Source organism: Giraffa tippelskirchi, chromosome 7 (assembly GCF_054371585.1).
Source record: "Giraffa tippelskirchi isolate mGirTip1 chromosome 7, T2T-mGirTip1v1.2.pri, whole genome shotgun sequence".
Lineage (NCBI taxonomy): Eukaryota > Metazoa > Chordata > Mammalia > Artiodactyla > Giraffidae > Giraffa > Giraffa tippelskirchi.
Genome location: NC_137281.1, coordinates 134239615 through 134263373, shown reverse-complemented (window position 1 = coordinate 134263373; position 23759 = coordinate 134239615). Strand labels below are relative to the sequence as shown.

At 45.1% G+C, this 23759-nt stretch overlaps 1 protein-coding gene and 1 pseudogene across 3 annotated transcripts in view; one reads left to right on the top strand and one right to left on the bottom strand.

Annotated features, from left to right (window-relative positions):
• The window catches only part of PRKCH (protein kinase C eta), a 365028-nt gene that overhangs the window by 117934 nt on the left and 223335 nt on the right, over positions 1-23759 (bottom strand). The window contains exons 13-14 of one of the 3 annotated variants that reach the window (XM_081509758.1): positions 7343-7486; positions 4665-5950 (exon numbers count right to left, since the gene is read on the bottom strand). The exons of the other annotated variants lie outside the window; for them this stretch is intronic. Of the exons in view, the coding sequence (XP_081365884.1) occupies positions 5804-5950; positions 7343-7486 (291 nt within the window). The 3' untranslated portion in view covers positions 4665-5803. Of the gene's footprint in view, positions 1-4664; positions 5951-7342; positions 7487-23759 lie in introns of those variants that run through there. 3 annotated transcript variants of the gene reach the window in all.
• LOC145513430 (intraflagellar transport-associated protein pseudogene) lies at positions 17830-18626 on the top strand (annotated as a pseudogene).

Below are 23759 nucleotides of genomic sequence, written 5' to 3'. Positions count from 1 at the left end.
AGGGGTGTGCCAGGGTGTGAAGTTTGCACAGAGAGGGATGGGGGGAGGAAATCTGAGAAATGGAGGTTTTGCATGTGGTGAGGATAGTATGGAGTTGACATCTATTGATGGAGGCTGATGAACCATATTCCTCTGTTCATCTGTAGTCTTGAGAGCATAAGGCTGGAAGAACTTCAGAGATCATCCAGGCAATTTCTGACACTGTCAGATCAAATGACTACTACACTAGCTTTGGTTTCTAATTTGAGATGTCTCCAAAGAAGATTCCTGTTTCAACCACTTGAATGTTGGACTGTACTCAGTGCCTGCACAATCTTCACTTTATTTAACTCAAATTCTCCCAGCCATGGTCTGAGCCCTTGGAAGAATGAAACCTCTGTGGGTAAGAACTGCCTTGGTGGTGTGAGAAAGGCAGCTCTGGGTGGTCTTTGGGTGTTGCATGAGGACAAGGGTGCTATGGCTCAAGTTCCAGTGAGAATACATAGGACTGTGAGGTCTCTGGTTTTACCAGAAACCTTCATAGATATCTTAAAACAGGAAGAAAAGGCCCTGTGTTCTATGATTGGCTTCAAGTCCTAATTCATTCCAGGGTGCAGTGGACATTGTGAGCACATGTGTTCTCTCTTCTGACCTGGTGTGTGTGCTGAGTGTCCAGAGCATGCCCGCTGTGCTGGTGTTGGGGTGTGGTTCTGTGTTATCTGGTCAGAAGTGAGTTGAATCCAGCAGAACAAAAGAATTCCTGAAAGGTTTAAGATAAGAGCCATTTTATGGAAAACTATGGGAACTTCTTAAGTCTCTTTTTTAAGGGTGAGCAGCACAGTTTCAAGCTTAACACTGACTCTGCATGTCAATCAGGGTAGGATGGACTCAGAACATCCCAGAAGTTTTTGAGACTCTCCTGAGAAATCTCTGCAGGCAACTACTCAGTAAAGTACAAAGCCCTCCAACTTGGAGCTAGCATGGCATCCTCATAGGCGAGAATGACAGTGTGAAGAACAGGGGGGTCCCACTTGCCCATTTTCCTGGAGGACATCACCTGCAATCTTCCCTGGTCCTCTGAAATAGCTGATGGAAATAATCGCTACCACTGACCAAGCATTTTCTACGTGCCCCGCTGGCTTCACATAGAGCATCACAGCTAATCCCCGCAGTAAAAGGACTGGCCAGGCAGGTGTCAATTTCACTCATTTCACAAATGAGCCCTGTGGACATAGGTTCATCTGAACTGAGTTGCAGATTGGACAGAGTGGGCCAGAGTGCCGAGTGTGGGCTAGAAAATGGTAACCTGGGGAAATGACTCCCTTTCTCCAAGAACACACAGCAAGAGGCAGATTCAGTGCACAGATGTGGGCTCTACCCAGCTCACTCCTCTGATGTCTTGCCTCCCAGAACCATGGTGGGCAGAGCAGGCAGGGTTGCCTCAGAGGCAGTCTATGCCTGGGCAATACCTGACATAGTGGGTACAGTGTGGGTAGGGGGCTGAAGCCAAAGATGTGGAAATACAAGGGATGGATGGCTTCCATTTCTAGGCCCTAAAAGAGCATCTAATGTAGGCAAATCAGGATTTTATGTCATCTTTGTGTTTTGAAAACTGGGTGTATGACCCACTGGGCTTGAAAACCAAATGACAGAGGGAGGGAGAGAGTATAGAGCTGGCTTATTACGCCAGGGAATAAAGAATGCAAAAGGTGAGGAGGAGAGAAAGAGGAATTGACAGGGGAGTGGAGGTGATGGGGGTGCCTCTGGAACAAGAAGCCGAGGGTGGCATTCTTAGCCTTGGTTCTAATTCAACACAGGAAGGAAGAGAGACAATAAAGCCTCATTTATAGCTGCACTTGGACCTGATCTGTCCAACCTGCACCTCAGTTTAGAGTGAAATATGACCACAGGGCTCATTTCCACTGCACATGTCTCCGGCAGTATCAGAGCCTTATCCCTAGATGACGTAAAATGAGGAGTTACAGGACCGGGTGCAACTCTGAGCCAGGGGCAATCAGAGAGAGCTGCCTAGTCATTGTAAGTCAACACAGCCAGACAAAGCAAACAGGATAACCAAGTCTGGGAATAGTGGGGATATAAAGCCTTATGGTGTTGGCCTGTGATACAGTCAAGGCCAGATCTGTGACTGGAATATCTTTATAGCAATGTTCACCAGGTTAAGATCAACAAGTGATAAATGGGGTGCTTTTAACTTGGTCTTTTCTTTGTTACCAAATTATATCAGCTCTGTAGCTGTAAACATGCAGCTGCCCAGGTTAGCCCCAGGCTGCATGTCTCCTTTCTGATGATTCCATGTTACCAGCAGGGTGGGCAGCCAAGGTGGGTTACTGCAACACAGGGGCTCCTCCAGGAGGGAAGAGAAAGGGACTGGACTGCCCCTCACTGTGCACTCTCACCCCCAAGGCTCAGAGGTTACCCCAGGGGTTCACACAGGGTTTGCAGGATCCAGTTTGACCCAGACTATTTCTTCTTCCTCAGGGAGGTCCAAGTCCTGATTGCATCATTCTGGCCTGCCCCAGTTCCTTTAAGAGAAGGTCTCGGCGGCGGGGCGGGGGTGAGCCACTCCAGGCCCTTGACATGCAAATCACACAATTTCACTGCTGTTAAAGGATTCTACAGACGTTGAGTAATACTGTCCTGCCCAGCTGGCAGTTTATCTAGCGCTCTCTGGTAAATCCAGTTTACACCCTTTTTATTGTGCTCAATACCTCACAAAAGTGGGAACAATAAAATTGACCTTAATAGAGGAATTTTAACAATTTGGGCTAAAACTGGGGACTCAGGAGTTAAACTGCCTGGCCTCAATCCTGACCCTACTGTTTCACTTGTGTGACTTCCGACAAATTACTTAATCACTCAATACCTCAGTTTCCCCATCTGTACAGTGGAGATGAGACTGCCCACCCCTTGGGGGCACTGAATGAGTAAATTCACTGAGAAGTGTAACAGCACCTCATCTGTAGTAAACGTACAATAAATGTTATCCATCAGTAAGTGAAAACTCCTTCTGCAGTCAAAAGATAATCAACATATCAGAGCAAATGTTCTATTTTCCTTTCAAACACTCAGGGCTGCATGGCTAATAGGGTAGCATGGAATAGTTTGGGAGAACAGGGAAAAATGGGTGTGGGGATGAGGGAGAAGGGTGTTAAGGCCTGAGGACTTTTCAGGATTCCTTTTTGAAGAGGTGAGATGGTCTTGGGGGAGGGAAATGGCAGTGTGACCTCGTCTTGACCTCCATGGTACCCACCAGGCTCAGGGGACTGAGCAGGCCTTGCAGACTAAGCACCTGCTGATCAAATGGCTTGTGGCCAGCCCGCCTCAGGAAGTGCAGGCCCAGGGCCTTGTGATCCTCAAGAAGGAAGTACGGTTTAGGAGGACAGATGAAAGATATGAAACAGAGCCCCAACCCTAGGGTCGAAGATTCTCTGAGTTTTAGGTCAATATCCTGTACCTCCTCTCTCTCCTCACATAGAAAAGAGGGATGGGGCAGAAATGTTAGAAATCCTATCATTGCCAAGTCTGGCTGGTCAGATAATCTGACAGGTCTGCAGTTATCTTAAAAGAATGGATTGAGCCCAAATTAGGGGACCCAGGTGGCAGACTTGGGAATAGGTTGCCAAGAGGGAAGCTGCTGAGTCTAGAAGATATTGGGGTCCTTTGCAGGCCTGTGATAGTGGATTTTGTAAACGAGCACAGGAGGCCTGTTCTGTTCTTTGTGGTTCTTTACACTGTGGTCTAGACAGAAGCTAGTCAGCCCCACAGAGCAAAAGGAGACACTGGGCTGCAGAGTTGCTAAGAAAGCCAGAGAGTCCTCGAGTCCCTTTCCAGAAGTCCGTTGGATTAGAACATCCGAGATTTAGACTCTAGACTGGACCTACTCTTTACCATGTCTGAAACCTTTGGGTAATCAACTCAACTTCTCAGATCCTTTCTCATTCTCGTATACAAAATGCACCATGGTGCTCACCCTGGACATAGTGGTAGAATGAGCAGCTTGCCTCACAGGGGTATTGTGACAACCTAGTAAAATTACATGAGTGAGTATATCTAAGAATGGCTGAGAGTGAAATATAAAGGGAGGCTTCTAACTCCTCTCTTCATTTAAAAGTCATTTTCCATCTTGAAATACAAAAAAGAACCTCCAACAGTGACTGTCATTACTGCACAGATACCCCTTGGCTCCTCTGTAATTCCCAGTCCTGTATGTAGTTCTGGCCAATCTGGTGTGAGCACAGGGGATGCATGTTCCTGCTAGGAGAGGTAGGTAAACAGTCAGCACTGCCTCCATTTCTCCCTTCCCTTCCTATGGCAACCTTGGACTCTGCATAATCAGCTGGCACAGTGAAGAGTAGGAAGAGGGCTGTTGAACTTGCTCTCACTGGATGAGAAATAAGCAATTACTGTGTCTAGCTACAAAGAGTTTGAGGATGAGTCTGTGGTAGTGAGGCTTAGCCATCATTACCCTGACTCAGAATGAAAGTTGTGGTTACGAAGAGACAGCCACATTCATTTAAGTGACACACACAGTGGGATGCCAACCTTTGCTCTCAGGAAGTTGCTTTGAGTCAAAAGTTCTATCTGTTGTGCTCAAAGCTTATTTTAATTACATATCTCCTCTCCTAGTGGGGATGGGACAAATCCTTCTAGACAAGTAAAATCCCTTTTGTTACAAAATGCATTTATTTCAGCCAGATAAAATTCTCCAACTGCATACATGGGTACATATGATAAGGTCCTTCTTCGATACATGTCCTGCTTACAAGAGCCATTTCTAATTATTAAAACGCGTAACAAACATCTTTGTCTCTTAAAATATAATTTAAATAACTTGCTAAGGTATAAGCCATAAGTCTGGTCATGGACCCGAGTGGAGAGAGGTTCTCCAGTGATGAGACCAGAGTAATATCGGCACATTGCCTCCACGATGAGATTCCACCAGTCAGTGAGCTGCTGAGCTCATCTGCTGGTCAACCCGCCAAGTATGTGGATAGTTGCTGTTGGGGCAGCAAGCTGCTTTCTGTGAAAAAAGTTATGTGCAGACAAAGGATGATGTAGGCAACGTGGAGAGGCATTTCACAGAATGCACACACCTTTCAGGTAACTTAAGGATGAAAGCTTGGTGAGAGCAAATCTGTTTACACTGCTGGGTACTGTGGCACCATCTCATTGGGCACTCAATAAATATCTATGAAGTGAAAGGAAAGATAAAAGAATAAGCTGTAGCAGTTGCCTTGATGTCCAACTGTTGTCAAGATTGGGCTTTATGAGCTTTATGGACAACATTTCTTGTTCAGAGTAAGTCATTCTATTTGGAAAGCCATCCCTTTCCTTCTCATCAAGTTCTTCATGAGCATTTAGAGACTTCTTGCAGACTGCCAGTATTCAGGGCTCATTGGCTTACAGAAGAGCTGGGAGTGGGCTGTACAACATCTAGGTTTGTCCCTTGAAGTAAGAATGCCTGAGTGACTTGGAAGTTCTAGGATCTGGTTTATTCTTCACACCTTTTCTTCTTTTGGCTCCTATTAATATCCTGAACCTGAAGTAGCCATGGAAACTCAGAGCTGAGCAGTGTATTTCTTCATGAAATCTCATTTCGGTATCCACTGTTTCTAGGACCCTGGCTCCCTCAGAACTTGAAGTGGTTGATCTCTTGATGTTCCATCCTTCACCGAGTTCTCCACCTGTTCCCTGAAGGTAAGGGTCTTGTTCTAACGTTGACACTGAGGAGTTCCCCACAGAGGAAATTCCTGGAAAAATCTCTCCTTTTGCTTCTCATACCATCTCTCCCATTCGCCACAGGCTATGGATGCAACTCTGGAGAGACAAAGGAAAAGTTTCTAAACTCATCCTGGTTAATCATAGGAAGATGTCCCTCATCAATCGGAGTTAAAACCGGTTCTTCCTTTATGAAGTCGGGGTCAAAATTACTGACGTCTTCTCGGGATTTCTGTCAAAAAGGAAACAAGTAAATTGTCAGATTCCGTGCATGAGGCTTATTAATCTTCCGTGGGACTTAGCCCTTGCCATGAGTTCAGAGGCCGGCCCTGCAACTCTCTCAGTAGCATTATTTCCAGTTATGACAATTGGTTAAACAGTGCTTTCTACTAATTCTACTGCATTGTGTATTATTAGGGCATTTGTAACCACCAATTCACTAGCCTCATAAAAATCTTGCTGAGCAGACCAGTCTTAGGCTGGGAAGCTAAGGAATTAACTTGTTCACCTGACCCAGCCAGCTGGTTCATCCTGTCCATTTCGTGGAGGCACCACTTCTCAGCAGGCCATACGGGGGCCCACAAGACAAGAGAGGTTAAGTAAATTCACACTATGTGCTTGAAGAGATTTTCTTCAAAGACTTCTTGGAAATTCTGAGTTCAGGGAACAAATGCCTCTCACTTCACTCACCAGCAGATTCATTCTGCCCTGCTGGCAAAACTTCCCCTCCTCCCAGAGGGGCTGGCAGGGGGATGCCCATGAAAGGAAGTGGTTTTATGCTCTGGGTGTTTGGTATCTCAACCTAGCAGGCTGTTACAGATTAAGCCAATGACATATGGAAAAATGTATTTTACATCTTTATAAACTAGTGCTGGAGAGATCATTTTTACCATTGTGAGATCTCTCACTTTTCTTCCTGGAGTCAATGATATTTCTCTCTAAGCATCCCTCATCCCCCTAACTCGTGATGTACTGGAAGCCCAGCATCTCTGCCTTCCCATTCTGGTTCTCTTGACTCACCCATGAGAAACAGCATGGCTCTCAGTCTAAGGGCTGGACCAGTTCAGGAATGCCACTCTACTTAGCTCCCTCCCTTGGGGAGGCACCCACGGTGCTCCCAGGATTTCCTAGACAAAAAGGACTCGGCCTCTTTTGCCCTGAGCCATGTGCTGCAGGGGCTGTCACAGACCTGAGCTCTCCAAGCCAGGGAGCCAGGCTCAGGGCCCTGAGGAGCATTTCACATCCTGCCTACTTTACTGGGGGCTTGGGAAAGGCTCCCTGACTATGGAGAATAAGGAAAGCAGCTAGAACAATGAATTTCTCAACCAAACTCTTTTGGGGAAACCTGGAAAGTTTCAAGGTCTCTTCGACTCCAGGAAATTTTAACTTGAGAGGATGGGGCTAAGGCAAGCAAGAGGTAAACACTTTTTTGAGACGAAATCCCCGGCACACCAAGAGCTGTTGCCTTGGGGGCAAGGAGGAGTCCTGGATGAGGCTGCCCTGTAAAACATCTGGCTGAACTTCCGGTCTGGTCATTCCCTGGTGGACCATCTAGCTGCTCAAGTGGAACACTGAGACAGTTTAAGAAAGAAGATGGTCTACTCAGGTCATCTCAGACACTTACGATTCTGGGTCGGAAAGGTGGTTCTACTTGGCGATGGTTCAGCTGGGTCCAGTCGATTTCCTTAAAGAAAGAGTGTCTCAAGATGGCATGCTCACCGCCTTGACTTGGGCTGCCCAAGCGCATGGTGGGGTTCTTGGTCATGAACTGAGAGGGGGAGAAAGACAGTCAATCATACAATCACACACAGTAAGGCTGTCACAAGACGGTAGGCATCAACCCTGGCAGAGATGATGTGAGGCTTCATGGCTGATCTTGCTTAACCAGCTGAATTTTCCATCACAGGCGGCACGACTATGAATCATACCGTCATGATGCAGTGGCTCGTGTGTATTTCTGGCCTTCCCCACTTCCATTTCAGACGTGGCAACCAAAATAAAACCGAAAGGCCCAGTTTTCTTTCCTGTAAATACCATGTATTTTTTTTCCCCCTTTAAAGAAAAGAAACTCTCTATAAAACAGTGTGCCTTTCTCCAGCACTGCAGTTGAGGACAGCCGGCAGCTTATGAATGGGGCTACTTTTCAGAACAGCTGTGCCATTTTTCTGAGCAACCTGACCAGCCGGCCAGGATTCCCGCTCTCTGACAAGACCACGGAGAGAAGAGAGAGAGGCATTATTCTGATGCTCTGGGTGAAGGAGTCGCCAGGGTGAGAAACTTAAAGTTCTGTGTTCGGGCTCCAGGAAAAACAAAGTTGGACACTTTTATTTATGCAACAAAGATATTATAGTTTTGACTGAGGCGTTTTTTCCTTCGAGATGCTCCCTTCTCTCCTGCTCTTCCATTTTGAAATGTTTCATGACTGAGACTCTTGCCACATAGACCAGAATTGGAACGCATTGCCACACATTTAAGGATTGTGTGTGTGTATCCATCCTCTGTATTTATATCAGTTGGGCAACGTCCTCACAACTGACCTCCTATCAAGATGTTTTGGGCCAACTCTCCTTTCACAAAGTGGTCAATACAGGCATTCTGATCATTTCCTGACCAAAGACCAGTACAGGATAATTCACTCTTCATGGCAGAATGTCATTTCTAATTTTAAAGACACATACTTTTCCATTATCAAAAGAAAATGGACTTGGATAAAAACTTTTTCAAAAATTTAAATCAAGTTATCTTTAAACGAATTTATAACAGTGCCCAAACACCCCTTTCCAAGTCTGACTTAAGAACACAAGGCAAAAGTAATGAGCAGAAGTTGATACTTCTTTGGAGTGGAATTTACCCAGTAAGTTTGAAAAGATCTTGAAGGTGCACGTAAGAAAGGGTCGGGTTGGGAGATGACCAGCCCTGCCATGTCAGGTGTCCAAAGCTGCCAAACCTCCTGGGTCGCTTCAGGTGAGTGTGATCAGGTGGAAGGAGGAGGCTACCAAGGTCCCTAAGCATATTGACAGGAGAGACCTCATAAAATGCTACAAAAGCTTCAAACGAGAGCTAGTAAAAAATGATGGAGTTTAATGGTTTCTCCTCTTTCCAAGAGACGGGGAATGAAAGGCCTGGTGGTGCTGAATTTGGAGGTGGAATTCTAAAGTAAAAGCAGCTTTGAGAGCTTCTGCACAGTGAGTGCTCCAGGCATGTGGGGCGATCAGCAGACTTATAGGAAATGTCTCATAAACAACTCCATTCTGGAAGAGCTAGGCGCTCATGCTGTGTGGGCTCTGCCTAGATAAGTGTGTGCCTCTTAGAAAGACAAGGGGAAATACACACACTGAAGAAACGAGTAAATTCCCTTCTTAGGAAAGTCAATGGGATACAATCCCTGATGGAGTAGCCATGACTGTTCTAAAAGCTAATTAACAAAAGACAATACTGCAAAAAACTCAAGCTACAAGGGCAGCAGAACAGACCCAGATGGCTTGTGGGAAACTCCCAGGCCTGCCAACGGTGCGAGCAGAGGACACCTCGTGAATGTGTGGGTACAACTTGTTCTTCTGGGCAAGAGGAACAGTGCGGGGCTCTTGGTGCCAGGGTGGCAGAAGCCCCGGTGTCTGAACGCCTTTGCCCATTCTTCCCTGCCCTGGCACAGAAGCTAAGCTTCCAAGGGGCACTGTGGAAAGGCACTAACCAAAGAAAAGCAGACCAAGTCATGGCTGTTCTCCTCTATAGACTTCATCCCCGAAAACCGAGTCAGGCAGAATGACCCTTTCCACTAGCTTCCACTTAGAATTCTGATAATGTTCTTTTGACTGACCAGGCAGTTTTGTGTTAACTTTAAATATCTTGAGCCCTTTAGATACTGCCATCCACCATGTAGAAGAAAAGAAAAGTTCAATTTATAAAAGCTGCAGGTGTTTATGCAAGGCAGTACACTAGGCCTCATGGTGGGGGGGAGTGCAGGAGGTGCCCAGATGACAAGGACAGTGTCTCCCCATGAAGGAGCTGATCAAGAGAAGTGGACAGAGGCAAGCACACTTTAACTAACACAGCTGGATAAAAGGAAGACATAGTCAAGTGCAGTGGAAGCTTTGAAGAGAGACTGGGCCACTAGCATTGGGGGGCTGGTGGTGAGAAGGCAGGCAGTGGCCTCACAGAAGAGGGGACATTTGATGACACAAGGTGGATAGAATTACCACATGCCTGAGAACGCAGACTGGCATGGCTGCAGGCAAGCACCCGCCACATTGGGTGTTCGGGCTGGCACGAAAGACAGCTGAGGAACCGCGGGGGAGCCAACAAGACCTGTCTACAGTGTATGTAGACGTGAGTGATGAGAGCTGCCCTTGACCTAGGAGATGACTCTAGCCACGACATGATGGCTAAATCCCTCGTGGAGAGGGAAGAGATACATGGGGGTGACTAGTTAGGAGGCTGAGATCACTGCCAAGAAAACATACGTTTGGAAGCTAGAGTCTCTCGTTAGTGAGAGGAAAGGCAGGGAGCAAGCCCTGGAGGGCTTGTGGAAGAAGACTGAGCAGACTCCACACTGCCTGGAGCTGGGGGGCAGAGAGAGGAGGGTGGCCAGGTCCCAGGGTCCTCTGTGGCTGTTGAGTGATAGAAATGGGTGACAGAAGAGGAACCAATTATAGTTGGGAGTACTGGTGTTAGCAGAAGTAGAAATAGTAGCAGCGACGACTTTTGTCAGAGGAATGAAGACATAATAAACATCTACCATTCTATCATTTCTCAAGACCTTACAGATCTGGCAAGTTGGTGAGCTCAGCTTTGCATCCAAGACGTGCAGACATCCACCAGGAGGAGCCTGACCAGGGTGAGAAGTCGGATTCCCAGGGATGATGACGACATTTGGTAAGATAGAGCTGAGGCTGGTGTGCAGGGAAGGCAGATGTGGAGGGAGACAGAAGAGAACTGAGGGCAGCCCCAGGCCGCAGACATTTTATGGCCCATGTAGAGTGTTTTAAAATAATTTTAACTACTTGTCAGTTCAGTTACTCAGTCGTGTCCAACTCTTTGCGAGCCCATGAACTGCAGCACGCCAGGCCTCCTTGTCCATCACCAACTCCCGGAGTTTACCCAAACCCATGTCTGTCGAGTCGGTGATGCCATCCAACCATCTCATCCTCTGTCATCCCTTTCTCCTCCTGCCTTCAATCTTTCCCAGCATCAGGGTCTTTTCCAGTGAGTCAGCTCTTCGCATCAGGTGGCCAAAGTATTGGAGTTTCAGCTTCAACATCAGTCCTTTCAATGAACATCCAGGACTGATCTCCTTTAGGATGGACTGGTTGGATCTCCTTGTCAAAGAAGTAGCAAACGTCACATCACATGAAAGTCAGGTTTTCCAAATTCTCTTGGGAGATGGAATATTCTGGAACACTGGACCTGTACTACTTCCTGGTGAAAATGACCTGAGTTGAGCATGGCTGCCTCCTTGGCTGGGGCATGTGACCCCTGGTCCCGGCACTCCTCATGGCCTCACACCTGGCTCCACACTCCCCTGGCTCCACATATGCCTGTGTTGGCTCCCAGACCTGGCACAGGGTGGGAAGAAGGCCGGGGTGGCAGCAGAGCTTATGAGACAGAGGAGGACAGAGATCATGGAGCAGAAACTAGGAGGGGGACCATTCCGGGGAGGCACAGGGGGGTAATCTGTGGTGCTGAGGGAGCGGAAGGCCAGTTGAGGTTGGGGGGGTGGTTATAGCTCCTCTATGACTAAGCCCCACCCCGTAGCAAAGATGCAGAGATGGGAGGTGAATCTTTCTTGGCACACATCAGTGGAGGGGGCTGGGGGCAGAGGGCGTTCGCGGCCCTAGGCCAGGCCCAGGACTCGCCTTAGGCACTGTGTTCCTGCTGCTGTGATGGTGATGGCACCATCCCGTTGCAGAAAACTTTCTCTATTTGCTTATGCCCCTACTGGGACCCGCAGCCAAACAAGTTAACAACCACGGTGTTTAGAGGCATCACTCATCCATGTCTAAGATCATACTAAAACTTGCCTCACCTCAACTGACCTTCTCCCTGACTGTGGTCTCAAAAGGGGAAGTCTGCCCAGGAGGAAAATAAAGTGACTCCATGAAAGATTTTGGATGCATTTACTAAAGGAAGCAGAATGTTTGCTAGATTCAATGAAAGCATTTTATAAGCTGCAAAGAGTGAGGAGGCCAGGGTGGAAAATCTGATTCCACCTCGAATGTAAGTCTCCAGCTAACTGGAGATCAGGGGCGAGAAAGTGTGGATACCTCTTGTATTCCCCTTTCTCCTGAGGCCCTCATGAAGGTGGAAAGAGGGTCCTAAAGGGATCAAAGCACACCTGCCCAGAGAAGGAGAAACAACAGTTCCTTCCAGGCTGCAGAGAAGGCAGGACGACAATGGGAAGCAGTCAGCCAGGTGCCCCGCCTGAGGAAACACAAGTGATATGGCCTAGGTCTGTACAGGAATGTCCTGCGAAGCCTCCTGCCAGCCAGGGATGGGTACATAAAGGATGTGAGAGCTCCTCTGATATGCAGGGCACAGAGGGGAAGTGGTTCGGCTCCTCGGCTTCATTACTGTGTTTGGATACCAGTTCTCCCATGAGCTGTGTGAACTTGGACAAATGTATTAACTTCCCTGGACTTCAGACTCCTCAACTATAAAATTTTTTTTTTTTAATTTCCTCATATTACGATGAGTAAATGAATGTAAAATACCAGCACAGAGCAAGCCCTTAATCAATGCTAGTGAGTTTCAGCAAGCATCTTGTTAAACCACTTGGAGGGCCATCCTGTTCTACCTAAATGCAGGGGCATGGTCTGAAATGCCTCTCAGAGAGGAACATCTGAGCTGAGCCTTGGCCCTGAGGTTTATCTGGCTCTCTCTCTCTCTGCTATTCTACTTTGTAGCTAGGAAAAGGGCACAAGATCTGTTTCTGCCTTCACAGTCCCAGACTCCAAATGGGGGGGTGGGGTGGTAGTGATGGTCTTAGGAACAACAGCAAAGATTTCTTTGCTGATTTTCAAAGATTGCTTTTCTGACAGCAATTCTGTCTGATTTCTAAAGACAATCTGAAAACAATAATACAGACGATACTCGGGTTTTAACGTGCAGTTATATCTGCTTTAACAACAGAAGGGCAGTGCTGAGTGCACGGTGAAGAGTGCACTTGAACACCTTCCTGTAAAGTTGAGCTCAGACAGTACCTGTCATGTCTTGTGGGCTCTGCTACACCTGAGGCGGCGGGGGTTTTGAGTTGTCAGATGTTCCCGAGGATCGAGTTCAAACTCACCCTGTGTCACAATGCATGTAGAGATAGGATCCAAATGTACTTTGAAATGCATTCAAATGTACACAATGACTGAAGGTGTTTTTTCTTTCAGAATCTAATTTCATAGGAAGAAGACTAGTTATATAAACAGAGTGGTTAATAAGATTTTCTTTCAGGAGAGAAGGGGGCATGCCACAGGCCGTCCCCATCAGTATTCCAGGGGAAGACTCCTAGTTAGGAAGAATGAATTTTATGGCTCTACAGAGAGTCCCGAGGCGGGAGAGCAGAGAAAGAATACAGGACACAGAACAGAATATGGTCCATGGCCATGAAGGCTCCCGCCCGCACTGAGGGCAGGTAAAATGCATGCTTGTATACGTTGCAGCCACCGGGGTCTGGGTGTTTTGCAGGTGTCACAGGTAGAGTCTGACGTCATTATAAAGACTAGTCAGCCACCTTTTTCTCTCACCCTGCTTCCAGCAGGCTGCGGTGGTAGGGCACAGACCCCAGAACCACCTATGCCAGCAGGATCATGTGGCCCAGGGCCATGGTAAGAGGGATGAGGTTGGGCACTGAGTCAGCCGATGGGGCAGCATGGGAGGAAATGCAGATTAGAAAACTGAGAAACAAACAATCCAATCAAAAAAATTGGGCAGAAGATCTAAACAGACATTTCTCTAATGAAGACGGACAGATGGCCAAGAGGCACATGAAAAGATGCGCAACATCACTAATCATTAGAGAAATACAAACCAAAACTACAATAAAGTGTCACCTCACCCCAGTCAGAATGGCCATCATCAAAAAATCTATAAACAATAAATGCTGGAGAGGGTGTGGAGATAGGGAAACCCTCCTACACTGTTGGTGGGAATATACATTGGTACAACCATTATGGAGAACAGTATGGAGGTTCCTTAAAAAAATAAAAATAGAGCTACCATATGATCCAGCAATCCCACTCCTGGATATGTATATATATCTAATTTGAGAAGATATCTGCACCCCAGTGTCCTGGATATGTATATATATCTAATTTGAGAAGATGTCTGCACCCCAGTGTTCACTGCAGCCCTATTTACAATAGCCAGGACATGGAAGCAACCAAAATGTCCATCAACAGAGGAATGAATAAAGAGGATATGGCACATATATACAATGGGGTATTACTCAGCCATAAAAACAATGGAAATAATGGCCATTTACAGCAACATGGAAGGATCTAGAGATTGTCATATTGAGTGAAGTCAGACAAATATCATATTGCTTATATGTGGAATCTAAAAAAAATGTACAAATGAACCTTTTTACAAAGAAATAGTCACAAATGCAGAAAACAAACTTAAGGTTATTGGGGGGGAAGGAGAGAGGGATTAATTGGGAGATTAGGACTGACATATACATACTACTATATATAAAACAGACAACTAGTAAGCAAGTTTGTTGATTATATTTTTCATCCTGTCTATGGTTGGAATCCAGCAGGCTGTTCATGGGCATATACTTAATTCTTTATCAATGCTCTTAACACTTTGCCTTGCTGATGTTTTACATTCATTATTGCTTCCCCTGAAACCCAAGCTATCTCAGTAGCTTCACTAAAGTTATGTTACAGTGTTGGTTAAAAAAAGAGGTAAAGGTCAGAAGCGAGTCTCAGAGAAGGAAGCCCAAGGTCGGGCACTTGTGCCAATGCCAATGTTGTTGGCCAAGATGGTTTTATTCCTGGCAAACCAATCCCAAGCAGCTCTGACTGATGGGGAGGGTTTCATTGCTCTCCAGTAACTCCCAAATATTAAAGGAAAGGGAAGCTCTCCTGACAGCTATGATCCTCTAAAACGCAGCTATTGAAAGGGAGCAAGTGTTGAAGAAGGACCCTCCAGAGCCATACTACACAATGTCTTCATTTCCCCTTGATTAAACCCAGTTCAACGCCCTTCTTTATTCTGGATACACATTGTCTTGGGTGTCCAAACCAAACCTAACCATCACCTGCTAAAAAGGAATGCTGTTTGATAATTGGAAGGGACAAATCAAAGAAAACAAAGTGTGCTACTTCTGTTCATTAGATTTTTTCCAGCTCAATCTCTTGGGACCCACAGACATCAGTTAGCAAACCTCTACATAGAAAAGATTTCTATGCTCATTTTATAAAACCTGACATTTCTATCCTGTTTGAGATATGAAGATTAAAGAGTCATGTGATATTAATACTTTGTTTAAAAAATCCTTCATACTGCTAGCCACAGATAAAATGTAAGTTTTCTAAGAACAGAGGTCCTAACAATCTAAAATGCGGGAAGGAAATTGAGAACAGTAACTTTAATAACATGCCAACAATGAAGTCTCTAGGATGATCAGCATTTTTCTGTCTTCTGCCTATACCAGCCTGGTCTGTCTGTGAGTAAATGGCCCATTTCTGTTGTGTCAATTTCAGTAAGAAGCCCAAAGCTCCATTTCCTCCTATAGGAACTCCAGTCCTGGCCAAAGGCAAGCACTGCCAGGCTGCATGTTAACCATCCTCTTTTTAAAGAACCTTTCGGTAACTGACTTTTGGATTCTCCCCGTAACAGTACTTGAAAAATTGGCTGTAACGATGGAGAGCTGGACCCTCCGCTTCCTCAGGCTGGTCCCAGGCTTCCCCTGCTTCCTTGGCCTTCCTCTGGCTGACCATCTTTGGCTACTGCCTCGAGCGTTCCAACCTCTGCCAGGAGGAGAGCAGGAAATGCTGAGGAACACGCTCAATGCCACTCTGGTTAACTGCCTGGTGACAGGTATGGGACACACTCAGCGCTAAAAGAGGATCCCCGATTACTTGTGGTTTCCTCTCTGTACACAGAGGTGAGCGAGACTCCTGCAGACAATGCACAGAGGAATGAAATCTGATAGGTGTGATGACAGATAAGCCCACACGCAAACATACACTTTAATTTCTGTAAAGCTCAGAAGCAAGAGCATGCTATAATCTCCTTCTGAGGCCAAGTTTACAGTGCTTCCTGAACTGACAAAGGTGACTCAGGAGAACGCACCAAACTCCTTTCAGCACTTATTTAACCTGGCCACCTGTGTGAGCCGGAGAAAAGGGCGTTGACTCACCTGAGTCAGCACTGGCGCCTTGTGATCTCTCACCGGAGATGATAGAGCACAAAGGAACGCTCACCTCAGGGAGGCCTTCAACTTCCTAAGCTCTGGGGACTCAGGAGGACCGACCCCGCCAAGCCTCTCTGGAGCTGATGAAGCCAAAGTTCAGTGCAACTGCCGAAGCTCTAAGCAAACCATATATTTCCTCTGTGTCATGATTATTAGCATTTTGGGATAACTGAATGCCAGTTTAGGAAACTCGGTGACATGGTGGCCAATAGAAAATGTGTTTATACTGAAACCAAGTAAAAAAAATTAAGAAATCATCTTTAAGGTCAGCAGTATAGAAAGTCTACATCTGTTTTTCACACAAGAGTGTGTATCTATCTATCTTTCCTCTGCTACCTTCTGTGGATGTTGCCAGTTTTTATATAACCTGTTCTTTGAGAGCAGGGGTAAGATAGTTTTGCTTCTGGAACATGCATATAACATAAACCTTCACAGAGAAGATGAGACAGGAGAGACAAAAGGGCAAGGGAGAAAAATAGTCTTCTCTACTGGAGTGGATACTGGGGTTATTTTTAGTTGTCAGGATCACTGCTTAATGACTTGAGATTTTTTTTTTCAAGTAGAAAACTGGGCCAAAAACTGTGCACTCCACTTCCCCTCCCCCACCGACTGTGCTCCATGGGGAGTGTTCTCACCAGCAAGTTCTCAGCCCTCTCTCCAGGTTTATGTGAACTTTGGGGAGACTCTTGAGTTTTTGGTGTAAGGCTATCCAATCCTATGGTGGGGGTAAAGGTGATGAATGGCAGAGTGAGGGGGAAGGAAAGGAATACGGGGTTAGGGGTCGCGCTGGGTGAGATATCGGTGCCCACTCTGTTCAGCCCCTCCCTCACCGTGAACGACAGACAAGAACACCCCTCACCCTGAATTCAGGGGACTCACTGACGTTATTACACCATACAAAGCCCCCGGGTCATGAACATCTATGACTCTATGGTGTTACATAAATGCGTATCCACACAGTTTCTACAGACATGGGATAATAATAACACCTTCTATTTTAAAGTAAGAAGGCCTTTAGAAAGCATTTCCTTCTGAAGGAAAAAAAAAAGGGCAGGAAAATATCCAAAAGACGCCAATTCCAGGAATGCTGCTGACCTTATGATCCAAAGACAAGACTGTCGGGAAATCTCAGGAAGCCAAGTAGGGATGACCCACCACACTGAGACAGTGGTGAGAGCGGATGTGAAGGGCTCGCTCAGGGATCCTGGCCCTTCCTGCCTCTCCCGTGGGGAAGGGCACACCCAGAAGAAAAGGGTCACACACAGAGATAAGAGGAGCAGTGTGGGCACGGCTCACCAGTGGGCGCTCTCTCCTTCTCCGTGTGTTATTTGTTAAAAATCCTTCTTTGGGGTGCCCTCAGGTACTCAAATTGGGAGTGGGAGAGGTAAATTAGGACTTTGGGATTAACAGATACATATTATATAAAGAGGATAAAAAACCAGGACCTACTGTATAGCACAGGGAACTATAGTCAATATCTTATAATAACCTATAACAAAAAAGAATATGGAAAATAATATATACATTATATATATATTACATTATATATATATATATATATATCTGAGTCATTTTGCTGTACACCTGAAACTAACATAGCATTGTAACTCAACTATACTTCAATTTAAAAAAATCATAAGCTCTATGGGACGCGTGGCTCCAATAGTTTGTTGCTCCAGGAGACCAGTCTCACTGAATAAAGACGCCAAAAATGCGAAGTGACTAGATGGGAACCAAGACAGAAAACTAGGGAATGGGAGATAAAGTGGCCTTATGAATAGGAATGCCTGCCCAGACACCAGAATTGGAGACGATGGATGAAGATCGGCTAATTGAAGAAGTCTTGGATAAGGTTGTTAATTGTCATGAGCAAACATACGAAGAATTTCTGAGAACGTTCACTCATCTTTCAAAAGATAATGTGACCGAAAGAGGAGCCTTTGGAACTAATTCTTCAGAAAACAATTTTACTTCAATAAAATTTACTCAGAGAAATGAACCAAATGACCACCATCTTAGCAATAAGGCCTTCTTTCTTCGTACTTCATCACAACGTTTGGAAGAAAAGCAGATAATGATAGATGATGGCAGTTCCTTTCAAGGTGACCTGAATCGAGCAGGAGAGGTGAAGGTAGACAATTTCCTTGATATAGAAGATTTAGACCTGGATAAAGAGATTAATCCCCAACTGAGCAAGGATGTGCTGCTACTTCCAGGACAAGTGGGGCAGGAAGTGAGCTTGAGTGTTTCCTCTTACATTCCTTCTGTGGCCGTCCAGCCTCTCATCCCTGGAACAAAGCCTGGGCCCACCGTAAAAGGAGCAGACAAACAAAGGGAAGAGATCATTGGAGATGAAGTTCAGCCCTTCTCGCTTGATGAAGAATTCGATTATGGTGCGGTGGTGCTAACCCTCAAGTTCACTCCTGCAGAGATGAATGCCATCAAAGAGCTATCCAAGCAGAAGACAAAGAGCGCAGACTTACAGGAGCCCCATGACTGATCCACCCAGACCTCTTTACATTTATTTTTATTTTGTTCTTATTCAAGCAACGTGAAATTAAAAGATAAACCTGTTGTAATCCCCTTTAAAAAAATAAAAATAAAAAAATCATAAGAAAAAAATTTTAATTGAAATAAAAAAAAGGCTCCTGGGAAAACAGAAATACAGCTCTCTCCAAAATAAAGAGCTAACACAGCCTCATGTACAATTAAGCACTTAATAATCTTGATGATGTTGGTGGATGTTCTAAGAGAGGATGAAGATAATGACAGCTCTCAGCGTGCTGTGAAATTACTACTCATAATTTAACAATACTAATAACTTCCCTGCATTGTGCCTGCCACTGTGAAAATGCTTTCATGGTGCTACCCCATTTGAAGACGGTACCATAGGTGTTATCATCACTTCATTAAGGAATAAAGACTGGGTAGCCATGGAAAGTAGAGGTCTTGCGACCCTCAGACTAGTGTGTGTTCTTTCCATTCTACTATCTGAGGTTGCTTCACCTGCCAACCAGGGATTTAGACAAACTGCTTTTATACATCCTCCATCTCTGAAATTCTGTGTTTAAGTTTCTAATGGTCACCAAGCTCCATGACAAATGATTACAATCCAGAAGAGCATGCATGACTTCCTGACAGTTTGGGGATTATGACACCCAGTGGAGTCAACATTAGGAACTCTTTTTTTTTTTATTTGAAATATACTTGATTTACAATGTTACATCAGTTTCAGGTGTACATCACAGTGATTAAAATGTTTATAGATTATATTCCATTTATAGTTATTGTAAAATATTGGCTATGTTCCCTGTGGTTGTACAATATATTCTTGTAGCTTACATATATTTTATATATAGTAGTTTGTACCTCTTAATCCCCTACCCTTGTCTTGCCACTTTCCCTCTTCCCTCTCCCACTGGTAACCATTAGTTTGTTCTCTATATTTGTGAGTCTGCTGCTTTTTTGTTATATTTGCTAGTTTGTTGTATTTTTTAGATTCCACATATAAGTGATATCCTACAATATTTGTCCTTTAACTTATTTCCCTAAGCATGATACCCTCCACGTTCATAACATTAGGAACTTTTGAAGTCAGTAAGCCCCCAGAATCACAGAAGGTTACAAAATCCTTGGAAAAGGCCTGAAGTCCATATTTTTAAAGGAAGCAGGGTATCTTACCTTGATCTGGAATTGCAAAACAAAACGAAAGTTCGTTCAGAGTCCTTAAAAATGTTTCAACCTACCTAGCTCCTAACAGATGCATTTCCCAAGCTCTCGGTTTTCTGGCCGAGGACTAGCGCTGAACCTGGCTAGCACTACTCAGAAGTTACTGTGAGCGTCAGTTTCTGAGGAAAGTACACTGCAAAAGCACCAATCTATTTCACCACAAGTAAAACTAGCAGATAGGCTTCAGAAGGAGATGTTTACACAACCCGAAGTCATTCTTTCTCAGCCTCCTTACCGAATCCTCTTCCACTGTCACCTCTTCAACACTGGTGTCCCCAGGCCCCCTCCCTTTATTCTTCACCCCCCCCCCCGCCCCCCAGTCCACGTCTGCTCCTCTGTTCTCAATACCATGCTGCCACCTCTCCCCTGAGCTCCAGACCCACGTGACCAACTGCAAGGAATAGACCACGTTCCGAATGTCTCCCGGACCCCTCAGAGATCCCATATGTCCTAAACTCATCTTTCCCAGCCCTCGCCCTCACCTAACGCACCAACGGACTGCACTTCTTTGAACACACATGCTCCGCTCTCCTCTGAGAATTTGCACAAGTTAGTTCCTCTGTCTAGAATACCCTCCCCCCACCTCCTGTCAACCCCTCTGAACCCTTGTTTCTCAACGCCCAGCCGACACGCTGGTTCCTCTGCCTGTCCTTATGGCACTTCCCTGTCCTTGACCCCAGAGAGGGCTTTGATCACTCCTCCTCGGCAGCCAGCTAAGTATCTGTTTACGTGTTCTCATTCCTATGAGGCTGTGAGCAACAGAAGAGGCTGTGTCTTTTCAGCTTTGCTTCCCGGCACTTCGCACAAGGCCAAGCCAAGGGAAGGCATCTGACAAGTATTTGCCGGGTGGAATGACAAAAGGATCCTAATTCCCTCATGTATCAGTTTCTCCTATGGTCACAGGCTCATCTCAGGTCAACAGAGACAGACTCAAATGCACAGTCTTTAAATAACACTAACATTCTTATCATAAATGTTATATCTTACTTTATGGAAAGTTAGATGGTTGGCGGATTCATGCTCTGTGAGTATTAAGTACATGGCACCCTGGAAGCTTCCTCCAGGGGCTCATGTTTCTAGGACAGTTGGAAAGAATCATATCAGGGAGTTATTTGGGTGCTAAACATGTGGGGCTCTAAAGGCAAAGGATGCTTATTAATGGAAAGGAGAATAAAAATGGGGAGTGGCCAGGTGTAGGCTAGCTCAGAACCCTGGACTGGGAGTCAGAAAAAACTGGATTCTGATCCCAGGGTATTTCCCCTTCACTGTGGTATAATATATAGAACACAATATTTACCTTCTTAGCCATTTTTAAGTGTACAGTTTAGTGGGATTAAGTATATTCACATTGTTGTACAACCATCGCCACCATCCATCTACAGAACTTTTTTCATTTTCCCAAGCTGAAATTTCTCATCCCTTAAACCCTAACTCCCTACCAACCCCTCTGCCAGCCCCTGGCAACAACCATTTTGCTCTTGTCTCTATGAATCTGACTACTCTAGGGTTCTCATGTAAGTGGAGGTCCCTTTGTATTTGGTTTATTTCATTAAACATAATGCATTCAAAGTTCATCCATGTTGTAACAAGCGTCAAAATTTCCTTCCTTGCTAAGGGTGACTAATCCATTGTATGCATATAACATATTTTGTTTATCCATTCACCTGTTGATGGACACTTGGGTTGCTTCCACTTTTTGCTATTGTTCAGTCGCTCAGTCATGTCGAACTCTTTGCGACCCCATGGATGCAGCACACCAGGCTTCCCTGTCCTTCACCATCTCCTAGAGTTTGCTCAAACTCATGTCCATTGAGTCAGTGATACCTTCCAACCATCTCATCCTCTCTCACCCTCTTCTCCTCTTGCCCTCAATCTTTTCCAGCATCAGGTCTTGTTCAGTGAGTTGGCACTTCACATCAGGTGGCCAAAGTATTGGAGCTTCAGCTTCAGCATCAGTCCTTCCAATGAATATTCAGGGTTGATTTCCTTTAGGATTGACTGGCTTGATCTCCTTGCTATCCAAGGGACTCTCAAGAGTCTTCTCCAACACCACAGTTCAAAAGCATCAATTCTTGGATGCTCAGCCTTTTTATAGTCCAACTCTTACATCCATACATGACTACTGGAAAAACCATAGCTTTGACTATATGGATCTTTGTCAGTAAACTGATGTCTCTGCTTTTTAATATGCTGCCTAGGTTTGTCATAGCTTTTCTTCCAAGGAACAAGCGTCTTTTAATTCATGGCTTCAGTTACCATCTTACAGTGATTTTAGAGCCCAAGAAAATAAAATCTGTAGCTGTTTTCACTTTCTCCCCATCTGTTTGCCATGAAATCATGGGACCAGATGCCATGATCTCCATCTTTATGAATGTTGAGTGAGCCAGGCTTTTCACTCTCCTCTTTCACCTTAATCAAAAGCTCTTTAGATCCTCTTCACTTTCTGCCATAAGGGTGGTGTCATCTGAGGTTAATGATATTTCTCCCGGCAATCTTGATTCCAGCTTGTGCTTCATCCAGCCCAGCATTTCATGTGATGTACTCTGCATATATGTTAAATAAGCAGGGTGACAATATACAGCCTTGATGTACTCCTTTCTCAATTTTGAACCAGTCTGTGTTTCATATCTGGTTCTGTTATTTCTTGACCTACACACAGATTTCTCGGCAAGCAGGTAAGGTGGTCTGGTATCCCCATCTCTTTTAAGAGTTTTCTGGTTTGTTGTGATCCACACAATCAAAGACTTTAGCCTAGTCAATGAGGCTGAAGTAATTTTTTTTTGAATTCCCATGCTTTTTATATGATCCAGTGGATGTTGGCAATTTGATCTCTGGTTCCTCTGCCTTTTCTAAACCCTGCTTGTACAACTGGAAGTTCTTGATTTATGTACTATTGAAGCCTAGCTTGAAGGATTTTGAGAATAATCTTGCTAGCATGTAAAATGAGCACAATTCTACCTTTTAGATTTTGTGAATAATGATGTGAACACCGATGTACAAATATGTTCAAGCCCCTGCTTTCAGTTCTTTGGGATATACACCCAGATATGGAATTGCTAGGTTATATGGTACATCTAAGTTGGATTTTCTGAGAAACTGCCTGCTATACCACTTTCCACAGTGGCTGCACAATTTTACATTCCCGTGAGAACTACACAAGGGTTCTAATTTGTTTGTTTTAAGTAATGTGCTGAATGGCCTTTGGTGAGTCACAATTTCTCTGGACCTCAAGTTTCCTCATCTATTAAATGAGGGAATTGGAATGGATAATCTTTTAGGTTTCTTCTAGAAAAAAAAAAAAAAAAACAAAAACTATATTGGTCTAATTTAATCAAGTTGCAATTAGAGCCAGAAAGGAGTTTGAATGGTTTGTGAGGCATGACTTGCTACCTTAAACCCTCTTCCTAATACAATAAGTAGAATCATACTTTTTCAGAGAAAAGGGCAAAGAGTCTAAAAATGCACCCCACTCTCACTGATGACATTGGCATCTGCTTCCTGAGCATCTAGTCTGTGCTCAGCACTGTTCCAAGTATCCCCCTCAAATCATCTCCAATCCCTAGGGTACAGATGGGGAAAACCGAGGCATGGCAAAATCACACTGTGTGCCCAAGTTCCCACAGCCAGCAGGTGAAAGAGCCAACATCTGCCCTCGGACAGCTCTGCACTGCAGGCCGGTTCCTCACCACCAGGAGCTGACACTTCCCTCCTGGGTGCGTCTCCCCATGTCTTGAGAGCTCTTCACTGTTTTCTTCCTTTTTTTGATCACACTTCTGTTTAAGTATCTCAGCCCTCTGCCAAGAACAGCTGAATTTCCTCAGCTACAGCATATAAGCTTTTTATTTTTAGGCCTGGGGGCTGAAATGTACAAAGCTGTCTCCGAAATCCTCTCGGTGAATATGTT